This window comes from Rhinolophus sinicus, chromosome 16 (assembly GCF_057876585.1).
Source record: "Rhinolophus sinicus isolate RSI-liver-muscle chromosome 16, RSI-T2T, whole genome shotgun sequence".
Taxonomy (NCBI): domain Eukaryota; kingdom Metazoa; phylum Chordata; class Mammalia; order Chiroptera; family Rhinolophidae; genus Rhinolophus; species Rhinolophus sinicus.
In genome coordinates this window covers 12,668,996-12,682,149 of record NC_142516.1, presented here as the reverse complement: position 1 = coordinate 12,682,149, position 13,154 = coordinate 12,668,996, and the positions used below count along the sequence as shown (strand labels likewise).

Sequence of the window (13,154 nt, the reverse complement as noted above, 5' to 3'; positions counted from 1 at the left end):
GTGTTCAATTAATATTAATTACCTTGCCTATCGAAGTATTAAACATTAGATTAGAAATGAGACATGAGAAAGTACCACTTCTCTTTGCTACTGACACTGATATGAGGCGATACAACTGGAAGAGTACGTTAAGATAATTTCAAACAGATTCCTATACTAGCAAATAAGTAAATCTTATTTCAGTCTGCAGACATGAGGTTTTTCTCACGTGCCCTCCCAGTCAAGTTCTGCAGTTCACCTAGTTCCCCTTTGTTATCTCCATCACCATTTACTTTCAATTACTACTGGGCTCCTTCCATAACATTCAGCCCAACATGGTGCCTAGAAAATAGGAAGGAAGCAATCCTCTTCTCCAAATACCATTTTCTCATCCTGTAAATATGGGTAGCAAACCAGTCATAGATTGACATTTAAAAAAATAAACTTAAAAGACAACAGTGTGAAATACAAAATATCAAATGTGAAACCCACCAAAACCCTATAAAGATTTTGTCAATATTCACCAATAAAAGTACCAACAGAGGACAGAAGCTAAGCCTTTATTCATTCATATAATATCCAGAAATTATGGATGTCAGTCTTGGAGATTCTAAGCGTACCTTAGAAACCATAAAACACTGCATAGTTGTTAATTATTAGAAGCACTCTGTTCACTATTAACTTTAATTAGATTTCTACAGGGGAAATTCTGTCATTCAAAAGATCAAACATTTGTTTCTCAACTAAATTAACTCTTTTATACTGGTATGCAGCCCCAATCCACCTACCCCCCAAAAAAACCCAGCTCATGTAATTCATATATAGAAACAGAAATTTGCCGCTTATTCAAAGTACTCTTTTTTTTTTGAGACAAATAACTTCTGTTATGACAGTTTTTTCTGTATTTTTCTTCAGGAGAAGGGAAAAGAAAAAAAAAAAAAAAAAAAAAGCTGGGCAATAAAGAAGGATCCAGAGCAAAAACAAAATCTTTTCTCTCACTTTTTTCAGAAAGAGAGAATTACAGTAATAGCATGTCGTGAATGTTGTATAAATGATGACATATTCTTATCAAGGGAGCTTAATAATCTAAATTAAATAGACTGAAAACAAATTCAAAGGAAAAAAGTCAAAGTCCCAGAGAAAGACAGGTTTTGTTCTGAGTGTAAAGTGTTCAGCCCCATGCACCCTGTTACCAGGACACCTTCAAGGACCTTTTGTTCCTCTAGAAAGACGTCTTGGAAGAACTGGGCTTCGAGGAGTCTCTGAAGGAGGACAAAGTGGTAAATTGTTAAGTAGAGAGAATAATTTGGTTCCTTAAAGAACTTGAAAGAATGGATGAGGCTAAGAATAAGAGACAAGAATGAGAGGACCATACAGGAGTTTAAAGTGAAAAAAAAAAAAATGAGCAAGGGGAACAGAAGAAAGATTCTCTCTGATGAAGAAAAAGTAATAGGGAAAGATTTCTCCTGACAATAATAATTATCTGTGCAACAGTGGCATTACCAGAGGGATGAGTTTGACACAAATTTATCACATCTAAAAGGATACTTATTGTGAGTAAACCTTTACTGTGATCCAAATACGAATGTATCCAGACATAATCTTTATCTTTTCATCATAATTTTCTTAAATCTCCCTTTAAAGTTTACCAGTGTAATTAGGGTATCTGGGTTTCTAGTGAAAAACAGATAAACCAAAATGTATTCTTGAAAAAAGACGAAGTGACCACAGAAGAGGTGCCTGTAGCATAATCTCAATTTGAGTAATAAAGATTTTTATATCATATCTAAGGAAGACAAACAAAAAATCAAGATCAAGGCAAAAAGCATATTAAAGCTATTTATAACTAAAAATATCATCTAACACTGTCTTTCAGCCAAACAAGATCTTATATTTCTTTTCTCTTCTGATTAAGTGCCCTAGAGCAATAATTTCTCTACCCACAATTTACCCATTAGAAAAAAACAGCACCATGATACTTTTCTTCCATTCTTTTCATAAGGGTGCCAGCACGTCTGGGAGTTAATATATACATGTTTAGGAATGCTGAGATGAAAAGTAATACGCACTTTAATTTTATGGGTCTTTTAAAAAAATCAAGATAAAAAGACCTAGTCAGATCATTTCAATGTGTAAATTTTCAGTTAGCCAGAAGGCTTCCTGGGGACATAAATCAAAAGATTTGAAACTAATGTTCTAGAATTTAACTATGCTGTTCCAGAAACTAATCAGACTAAGGAATTGCTACAGAAAGCTAGGCACTTGACAACACCAGGAATAAGATATAGTGAATTTGAGAAGTCCCTGGGCCAGGACTTAAAAAGACTACAGTCAAATTTTTCTCTATTACAGACCATATTAGAACCATATCAAAGGCAGAATTAGAGTTATAATTTCAAATCACAGTTGTAAAACATTGTGAAACAGAAAATTTGAAGAGGTGAATGAATAATACACAATAGAATGAAGGGAATAAATGCCAAAGAACAGTAGAAATCTTTTCAGATTAGTATCCAAGAACCAATACTTTTAGCAAAATGGTTTCCTTCTCTTCTCTACTATGCAACTACTTCATTAAATGCCAATAATAGAGATTCTGGAACAAGAACTACAGGGTTTGAAGCCAGGCTCTGCCACAGCTGGGCTGCTCTGAGCTTCAGTTTCCTTATCTATAAAATGAGGATAATAATAAACTGATTATACATAACTGTTGCGAGGATAAAAAGTTCATATATATTCAAAGCACTTTAGAAAATTGCCTGGAACACAGTACATACTACTGTGTTTCCCCAAAAATAAGACCTAACCGGACCATCAGCTCTAATGCATCTTTTGGAGCAAAAATTAATATAAGACCCGGTATTATATTATATTACATTATACCTGGTACTATATTATATTATATTATACTCGGTCTTATGTAAGACCCGGTCTTATATTATATTAAAATAAGACCGGGTCTTGTATTAATTTTTGCTCCAAAAGACACATTAGAGCTAATGGTCTGGCTAGGTCTTATTTTCAGGGAAACACGGTGTATGTGTTTGCGATTACTATTACAGTGGTCCGCAATCCCTCAGATCTGATGCTAAATACCAAAAGATCCAAAAACCAAAATTTTTTCTATAACTTACTTGGCGGCCAAACGTGACCTGAACAAACACAAGGTTATTTATAGTCTTTTATTTACCATAATACACACACACACACACACACACACACTTTGCTGCAGATATTTTTATGTGTTTGATTATAGGATGCCGCCCCAGACTTCACTGGAATATATTTACTAACTTCCTAAAAATCTGAAAAATTCTAAATACTGAAACACATCCAGCCCCACAGTTTGTGGATAAGATTATGGACCTACATTACCTTCGGAGAACATTCCCAGAATGTTCCTTTCAAAAAAAAAAATGTATTTGTAATATTTTATGTACATGTCATAGCAGTCAGATTTTTCAAACTCGAAATTCTAAGGATTGCTTAAACAAAGCCTGTTCTCTTAATTTACATCACAAATAATGATTAAGGCTCTTTGTGGGGGCATTCATGGCCCCTGAATCACGCATACCAAATCATCACAGAACTTTAGAGCTGGAAGAGACCCTTGAGAGCTCATCCAAACTATTCCTTTCCTCCCAAACTGCTTAACATCCATAAATGGACTCTCCCCTATGAGGTAAGAACAACCTGCTCTGACTTGTCTTTATAGACTCTGTCTATAGAACACCCTGTAGGTGAATGTGAACAAACTGGGTGCGGTACACTGACAGACCGACAGACTTGGGATCTCAAAGGATGACTTGAAACAAACACAATAAATCTTACATGTTTGGCAAATCTCTCAGCTTATACTTTAGAAAATAACAAGAATTTCCAAGTACGGAGTGAAAGAAGACTTATCTAGCACATGTTTTAAAAAAAAAAAAAGACTTAGCTATCTTAATGGACTCAATGAGTCAATAACGTAATAATGTGGCTGCCAAAAAAGCCATTCTGATAAGGAGCAGCTACATCAACAGTAGTGTAGCCCCCAGAAAGAACGAGGTAACTGTCCTCTCTACTACAGCTAGTCAGAGCACACCTGGAGTATTTTGTCAGCCCTGTGTTCCACATTTTGGGAGAGACACGGAAAGACTGAAAAAGTCCAGAAGAGGGGTGACCAGGATAGTGAGGGAATTTGAAACCATGTCACATAAAGAACAGTTGAGGGAGCAGAAGTTATTTAGCCCAGGCTCAGAGGGAACGTGATCACTGTCCCCAAATCCCTAAAGAATTGTCATAGCACAGAGAGAGCAGACAGAACCAGAACCAGTCTGTGTTAACTACAGAGAGAAATATGTCAGCCACACCTAGAAGTATTTCTTAAAATGTAGAGCCATGTAGGAGGTAATGGCTTCTAAAGCCCCATCTAGCCCAAAAGGTCCATTTCTTTTTCTGCTGTATCCCCCGTTCAATCTTGGCTGCCACAATCAGACAGACAAAGTGCCAGGACCCCTTTTGTCTTGCGTCTGCACTAGAACCTTAGCAACAGACAGTAACTGTCCTAGGTCTGTCCAATAGATGTATTAAAGGCCCATAATTTTAATAATCAAACATTTGTCATCACCTCAGTCTCTTACTGCTGATAATTATTATTCTCTAGTATCACAGCCCCACCCTTCACCCTTCTTAAAATGTCCTACCCAGTCAACCAATCAGTTAAACGTTTTGCCAGGCCTGTGGGAGGAAAGTGCCTGCTTGCTGGGCAATTAGTTTCAGTTTGCGATCAGTGTCCCTGTAAATAAAAGAGAGCCGTAATTGAGGGGCAGGCAAAAGTGCTCAGCTAGACCTCCATGAAAGAAATTCCTATGAAGAGAACTGACTCTGGGGGGTGAGCACACAATGTGAGATACAGATAATGTATTACAGAATGGTACACCTGAAATCTATGTAACTTTACTAACAATTGTCACCCCCACAAACTTTAATTAAAAAAAAACAAAAAAAGAAATTCCTATTAATTCAAAGAGCAGCTAGAAGACCCATCCAATAACATATTATCAATGGCAAGCAGTCCTTAGGAGAGCACTCAAATAAAACACCCTATACAACCATCTCCCCAAATGCCAGAGAATCCAACATCGCAAGCCAAACTAGGTATCTCAAATTCAGGTGGAAGTTTTCCTTGGGCTAGAGAGATGTGCTTACTGTTTGAAGTAAACTAGAACCCATGCTCAGATAAAAAGGCCGCACTTCATTATATATCACTATAAATCTAAAATTGCCTATGATTATGCCCACTCAGTTCAGCTGCTTAGAACTAGACACAGGCAATCCACAGTGAATTCACAGAGAAGTACAAACTATGGAAAATTTAAAACAGAGTTAGCGAAGTGGGGCATCCTCCTAAAACTTCTGTCACCCAAAGACCATAGGTATGTGGTAGTCCATGAAAACCCTTGAACAGTTCATATGGAAAATATTAATCAAGCCAGCTTTACTTCATTTAAAATTGATTTGGAGTCTACAAAACTCCAGCCAAAGTTTTAGAGAATATATACGTGATGGCCTTAACAAGAACACATTCTTCTCTGTGCTTTTTAAAGTGAAGACCAGAAGCAATCTAAGTGTCCATAAATAAGGGACTGGTTAAATAAATTATGATACATCCTTACAATGAAACTGCAACTGTTAAAAAAAAAAAAAGGTCGACATTAGGTACTAACATAGAAAAAAAAAGTTTATGATACATAGTTAAGTGAATATAGAATTATTGCAATTTGAGTTTGTAAAAACTGTTTTTAAAAACCCTGTGTGTGTGTTCATCTATATCCAGAAAAATGTCTGAAAAGAATCAAACTGTTAACAGTAGTAACCTCTAGGGACTGACTGGAACCAGGAGGCAGTAAAGGAGTGACTTTCACTTTTCCCTTGGTAGACTTCTGATTGTTTGGGGTTTTTGTTTGTTTGTTTCTTTTGTTTTGTTTTTGCAAGCAATGGCTCCTTTGTGATTTAAAAATAACAACAGAAAAATAATAAAAGTAAAATAACATCAATTACAGACTTATTTATCATATACTAACCTGCCAAATAAGTGATCTTGCTACTTAAATGCTACTGTGTGCGTCAAATTCTAGAACACCTAATTCATCCTTTTTCTGTTATATTTTACTAAAACAAATAGAATCACCACAAGTTCCTACTAGGTTCTTCAAATGCTTTCTATCCCACAAAAACAAAGCCTAGTCATAAGGATAGCTAACACACACACACACACACACACACACACACACACACACACGGCGCTTACTCTGTACCAGGAACTGTTTCTAAGCACTCCAAATGTATTAACTTATTTAATCTTCACAGCAATCCTATGATTATCTTCAATTCACAGATGAAGAAAGGTTAAGTGACCTGCCCAAGATTACAGTTAATAAGGGGCAGGACTAGAGTTCAGACTCTCAACCACTTTGCTTCCTGTCTGTCGGTAATATGTCAATCTCTCCATACGAAGGCCAAAAAAGGTTACAGTCAAAATCCAGCTAGTTAATACATTCCTTGAAGCTAAAAGAGACTCAAACTTAGCTTTTTGTGAGTGAATAATCTGCATTCCTACTTAAGTCAATGCTAAGCTCCAACCCAAGATTCAAGACTGTATTAAGACTAATAATCATGTGGGAAAACTCTGCAAATTCAATTATAGTCCAAAGTCCATACCTGACTCCACAGTAAATCACTGAGCCTAAGAATTAGGTCAGAGATCCATTAACATAAATACATGCAGTCAAATGGTATGGACTAACCTCCACCCCAACTCAAAGCAAAGGAATTCAGAAACTCTTGTCCAACGTCTTGACAAGGTAAATTTTTTATTTATTTAGTTCCAGCCCCATTTTAGATCGAAAGGGAGAGAGAATAGCAGTTGTCTTATTTTCTACACGCTCTCAAACAGAAATTGGCATTTATCAGTATCAGCAAAATTGAACATTCTAGCTTAAGAGAAAAAATGGGCATCCCTACTTAAACTGTGTATTTGTCCAAACATACTGACCTTGTAATGGGGGGGGGGGGGGAGGAATGGTGCAAAGGAAGGGATTTAACCTAATTTATAAATGTGCTCAACCTAGATACACACCTGTCCCAAATGACCTACTGAATCCACTTATTTGCAGGGAAAACACGGTACAATGTCTCTCTTTTGGGGGGGCGGGGGGCTCAAGTGGTCTGTACTACTGTTTGTAAACAAAATCCTCTGAATATCCCTTCCACCTGTCACATGCACATCTGATATTTACATAAACAAGGAGAAATGAACAGGAAACTGGAGCTTTGGGAGGAATCCCTTCTAATAGTCAGCTTTTGACCCACTGGGTGAGGGAGGTACTGTGCTGGCTTTCCAACTTCCCCCAAATAACCCAGGAGGGGAGGCAGGGTGAGCGCACAGAACCCAAAAGTTTGTGCCCACGCTGGGTCTTTGACAAAAGCCAGAAAGCCCTGTTTGGAAGGAGGTGCGATGCCTTCCACCCAGCAAATCTCCCCCTCCCGAGGAAGCACAGCCCACGGGGGACAAAAGACTTTCCAGATTGGGGGTGGGGAGGCAGGCTAGCTGGAGCTGGGACTCCCCCTTGGGAGTCGAAATCTGGGGAGCCTTTGGGGCAAGACATGGTCTATTCCAGCGCAGAGCCCAGCCCTCGAGGCCCGTGGCTGGGTAAGGATGGGGGGCCTCCGGGGAGGGCTGTGCCAGGCGAGGCAGCGCTGGGACTCACCTGGGGGCGGAGGAGTGGGGACCTCGGTGGCAGGTGGGGTGGGCGGGACGCTGCTGCTGCGGGGGAGAACGCGGGTCGGGGTCAGCGGAGTGGCGGGCGCCGGGACGGTGGTCGCCAAAGGGGTGGTCGGCGCCGGGCCAGTGGTCGCCGGGAGGGTGGTGGGCGCGGGTCTGGCCGTCGCCCGAGTGGTGGTCGGAGTGCGTCCCACCGCGGGATGAGTGGTCGCCGAGGGGCCGAGAGGCGCCTGAAAGGTGGTCACAGCAGGTCCGGCCGGCGCCCGAGGAGGGGTGGTCTCCGGAGACGGGGCTGAAGAGGACGCAGTAAGGGGTCGGTGGACAGTCGCGCGCGGGGGTCCGGTCTTCGGGGTCTGGGCCGTGGGAGCCGTTGCCTTAGAGAAAGGGTGAGTGGGCTCGCCCCCCACCCTCGGGTCCGGCGACGCGTCCACCTGCCCTGCGGCCCCAGGGCCACCGGTGACATTCCTCGCGGAGGTTGCTGAGGCGGCGGCGGCTGCAGCGGCGGCGCAGCACAACAGGGCGAGGCCGCCCAGGCTTGGCAGGCTCTTCATGGCGCGCTCGGCTCCGCCATTCATTCATTCAGTCAGCCGGCCGGTCAGTCATCTTCTCCTCCCTGCACTCGGACTAGGGAAGCCGCCGCCACCGCCACCGCCACCGAGCGCACCATCGCCACCTCCCTCTGACAGGCGGCCGGCCCCGCGGGCGGGCCCCAGCGCGGAGGGAGCGACACGGCCGTGCGCGGACAGCCCGCCCTCTCCGATTGGCAGCCTCGTCCGCCTAATGCGAGGCCACGCTAGCCCACGTGACCCACCAGCTCCCTGGCCTCTTTGTAGCTTCGCGGGCCAATCAGAGGGCGTCGAGGGGAGGGGGCGGTGCTAAGGTGGGAGGAGGGTGGTGCGAGCCCGGCTCTAGCCGTTCGGGCTTGCAGCAGCCCCGGCTTTGTCTGCCCAAGGAGCGGGGCGCGGGCCTCGGGCACCGGGTGCCGCGGAGCAGACAAAGGACGCGCCCCGCGCGGCAGACGCCGGGCCAACTCGTCTGATCCATTGGGCAGCGAGCGCGACCCGGGCGGGGAATCCGCTCGCGGGAGCTTCCCCGCCCTCTTGAACAATGGGGCGCCGGCGCCGCACCCGGGTGGGGACTGGGTTGGAACCCCTGCGATGGGCGAGGGCGGCAGCAGCGAGGCTATAGAGCTCAGCATTGCCTCAGCTGCCCGAGAAAGCCTGATCTCGGCCCTGCGAGGTCTGCGCTGCCATTCCCATTTCAGAGATGGGGAAACTGAGGCGTTTGCTGAGGGCCTTATTGAACCAAGACCCACGCCTTCACCAGGGACCTGCTGTGGCCCAGGCGCTGTGCCAGGGAGTACAAGCGGGCTAGAGACCCGTCAGGAGCGGAAGGTGCAAACTTCCTGCGTTGGAAAGACAGGCTCACATGCACACCTTACCCGAAACCCCGCTGAAAAGAGGACCGAGCGGTGGAACCTCAGCTTCTTGTCTCTTGCTGTGTGGTTTTGTGGCCTGAGCGCAGTTTTTCACCTCTAAAATGAGGACGTTACACACGTAACCCACTCTCACCCAGACTGTCCCCCACCCCCAAAGCTGTTGTGAGAATTACGTACTGAAAGGGCTTAGTCCAGTGCCTGGCCCGCAGTAAATTCTTATTAACGCTAACTACTCTCAGGGGACTGTATTAAGACAAGCCCCGTGCCACAGCCCTGTCGTCCCCAGAGCCGCTGGCCTATTGCAGGGATTGGGGTGGGTCTGATAGCACAGCTTGACCCTGGGTGACACTAACCCCTGTATGAAGCTGGAATTCTGGAGCGCAGCCTCTCACCATCCGACCAGGATGCAGAGCTTGCTCAGGCGCTGCATCCTCGACTCAGCAGCTTTCAGACCGAGCTAGGCAGGGCGGGTTTGTCATCTGACAGGGCTTAATCCCAGCCCCACCGCGAACCCATTCCTGGCCATCGGCTATGTGATATTTCTGCATGGCTTCCCATTAGTCCCTGGCCTCCAACCAGAGCGGCAGGATGAGGTTTCCGTGTGAACCTGTGTACATGTTCATGAAAAAATGCATGTATTTACATGCAGGAGTAATGAGTGGGAGAGGATATGTACATGCTTGTGTATGGAAGCATAAATATCTTTGTGGGTCTGTATGAATGGGTATCATATGTATGTGTGTGAGTTTATGAATGTGGGAGCTAGAATCTGTGTATATTATGTGTTTTAAGTATCTACATGTGTACTGGTGTGTGTTTTATATATATTTTCTGTGGGTTTTTGCACTGGTGAGTACCTATGGGTGTGTCTTGGTAGGTCTACGTATGAAGTGGGTGGCCAGGCAAAATGAGAGAGATGTGTGAGTATTCTGGTTTCAGCCCAATATTTGGCAAGCACAAATCAAGATTCTGTTTTTACCTCTCTTGGGAAGGGATTGAATAGGTCATGCTCCTTCCCAATATTCTCTTGCTGATTCTTCCTCACCTTCAAAACCCAACCAAAATACCATATCTTCTAAGACTTTCCTGGATCTCTGAGCAGAAATTAATCTCTGCCCCATTGTCCCACTGCTCTTTGTTTATTCATTGATTAAAATCCTGATCTATCAATCTATCTCTCCCCGCCTCTTCCTAAAAGGATTAAGGTGGCTTTTAGAAAGATATACAACAGGATAAATTGAACTGCCCACATGGTTTTATCATTTCTCATAGGCATGCATCCACCTACTACTAGGTTCCTCTGTTTTCAGTTCATAGCAGGGGTAATACATGTGTGTGCTAATCCATGCCGATTAAATTGAATTAAACTGAAAAGAAATCCTGTGGTGCCATAAGAAGAGCTTGTATCTTTAGTCAGACAGATCTGGGTCATGACTCTGCCAGCTGTATGACCTTGGAGGAAACCTTGCACCTCTCTGAGCCTCAGTTTCCTTATCTATAAAATGGGGCCAATAAATTCTGTCTTATTTAGTTAAGCTAAAGATGGTAGAGAATGTTTTTACACAGCCTTTACAGAAGGTGCTAGATCTGTGTAGGTTCATATTTCATTTATACCAGTGCTAACTGTGAGCCGTGTTGGCTGAAGGACCATAGCAGAAACCTCTGTCCCATAAATTCCCCATCAGGTGACATGGAGTTGCCCTACCAGATCTCCCCAAGTATAGCTGAAAATGCTGGGTTGGCCCTCAGCTGTGCTGTATCAGAGATTCTCCGGCAGTAGAAGAGAGGAACTGATGCAACTTATTTGCCTGGAGAAAGACTAGAAGACCTTGCCTAAGTGATCCAGGCCAGTTCTCTGCCTCAGACAGGGATCCCCATGCTTCTAAGATGGGCTAATTACCCTGTAGTATATATAGAAATGTAGAATTTTTTGAAAGGCAATTTAAGTGCATTAATGTTATTCATTCAGCATTTAATTCTTAAATTTCTTACCCTGCCTTTATCTCTAAACCGCAAGATGACTTTACAAATTTCTTAGGAATAATACTTTCATTGCGTTTAAAAATCAGACATACCTTAATTATCCAATAGCAGAGAAAGATATTATATCCGTTCAATTTAATCACAGAAAGTCATTGTAAAGGTGGCTAAGAAGATAGTATAACAAAGAGTAATACTAGCTCATTGAGCTCTTACTATGTGCTAAACATTGTACTAAGAGCTACACATGAAATATTTTGTTTACACATGAAATATTTTGTTTACACATGAAATATTTTGTTTAATCCTGAAAAGAACCCCAGGAAGTAGGTACTATTATTATCCCTATTTCACAGATAAGGAAACTAGGGCACAGATAGGTTAAGCCACTTGCCCAAGGTCACTTAGTAAGTGATGAAGCCTGAAATCAAACTGAAGCTGGCTGGCTCTAGTGGTGCCATTAACGACTGTACTATAAAGGGGAAATGCTTACGATATGATGTTTAGAAGAAAAGAGAAAATAAAAATTACACCAGTGACTCTCTGAGTAATAGAATCTTGACTGGCACTTTTCTTGTTGCTCCAGAACTGCAGCTAAGACCCAGGGCTCTAAAGAGAGCTGTCAACCTACCCATGACACCTGGGGCCACAGGACTTAATGAGGGGCCACAGAACAGCAGGGGTCAGAGAGGGCCTTGTCAGAGTGGATGAACAGCTGGACCATTCTCCTGTAGGCAATGCAGCTACTATAAAAGGCTGATTCTTCTTTGTATACTCAGCACCTAGCACAGTGTCAGATGCACAGAAGTGGCTCAAGAATTGTTTATTAGGTTAAATGGAATCTTATGATGTGGTAGACACTGCACCGGGAATTTTGCATTCATAACACATTTATTCCCCATAGGTACTGAAAGAAGGCATACGTACACACCAAATGCAGGTCTCCTGCTAGAGCAGAACCGAAGAAAGGAGAAGCTTTGGGAGTAAGAAAAGCAAAGAAGGCATAATCATGTCAGAGATGTGGCTCAGAAAAAGAACTTCAACTCCCACATTCCAATAAAACACGGAAATTTTCCCCTTTCTGGTTTCATTGAAACAGCAGCGCTGACACGGACTATTTCGAATCCTGCGGAGATTAGCCTCCTATCCGACGTGGCTACATGCGTGGCTTGGCGTCATCTGCACACAACTTGGGGATGACTGGGGCCAATATTAACACAGTCTGTTCGACAAAGGACACAAACACAACTCACAAGTGGCTAAGAAACATGAAATACCTGTACTGGATGCTCAACTTAAGTCATCAAAGGCTTGCAAATCGAGACAATGAGTTGCCATTTTTGTAACCTATTGATTTGGCAAGTATTTAAAACAACTGGTAATACTCGTTGCTGGCCAGGGAGTGCCTCATACTGTTGGCAGGAATGTAGTGGTAGAGCCTTTCCGAGAAGCCTGAACAGTATCTGTACTCTTTTGACTGATTATTTCCGCTTTGAAGAACATCTCCACGGGAAATAAATAATCAGACGTAAATAAATAAACATTTATGTACAGAAACGTTCATCAGAATGCTCTTGATAATAATGAAAAAGAGAAAAATCTAAACAGACAACAATAAGGGATGGGTTAAATACTTCATGCCCTATGACGTCCCTATGTTGTAACACTACATATCTATAAAAAATGATATCCATGAAGGAAATTCTTTGTGAAAAAATAGGTGACCACTACACACCTATTAGAATGGCCAAAATCTGGACACTGACAACACCAACAGCTGACAAGGACGTGGAGCAACAGGAACTCGCATTCACTGCTGGTGGGGATGCAAAATGGTGCAGACACTTTTGAAGACAGTCTGTGGTTTCTTATAAAATGAAACATACTCTTACCATATGGTCCAGCAATTTGGTATTTGCCCAAAGGACCTAGAAACATGTCCACACCAAAACCTGCACACGGATGTTTACGGCAGCTTTATTCATATCT

At 43.0% G+C, this 13,154-nt stretch overlaps 1 protein-coding gene across 1 annotated transcript in view; it reads right to left on the bottom strand.

The window, feature by feature from the left end:
- MEGF9 (multiple EGF like domains 9) overlaps positions 1-8,509 on the bottom strand; it is an 84,579-nt gene extending 76,070 nt beyond the window's left edge. Inside the window, exon 1 of the mRNA XM_074330934.2 lies at positions 7,734-8,509. Within this exon, the coding sequence (XP_074187035.2) occupies positions 7,734-8,322 (589 nt within the window). The 5' untranslated portion in view covers positions 8,323-8,509. The remainder of the gene's footprint in view (positions 1-7,733) is intronic.
- Between the last annotated feature and the right edge of the window lie 4,645 nt (positions 8,510-13,154).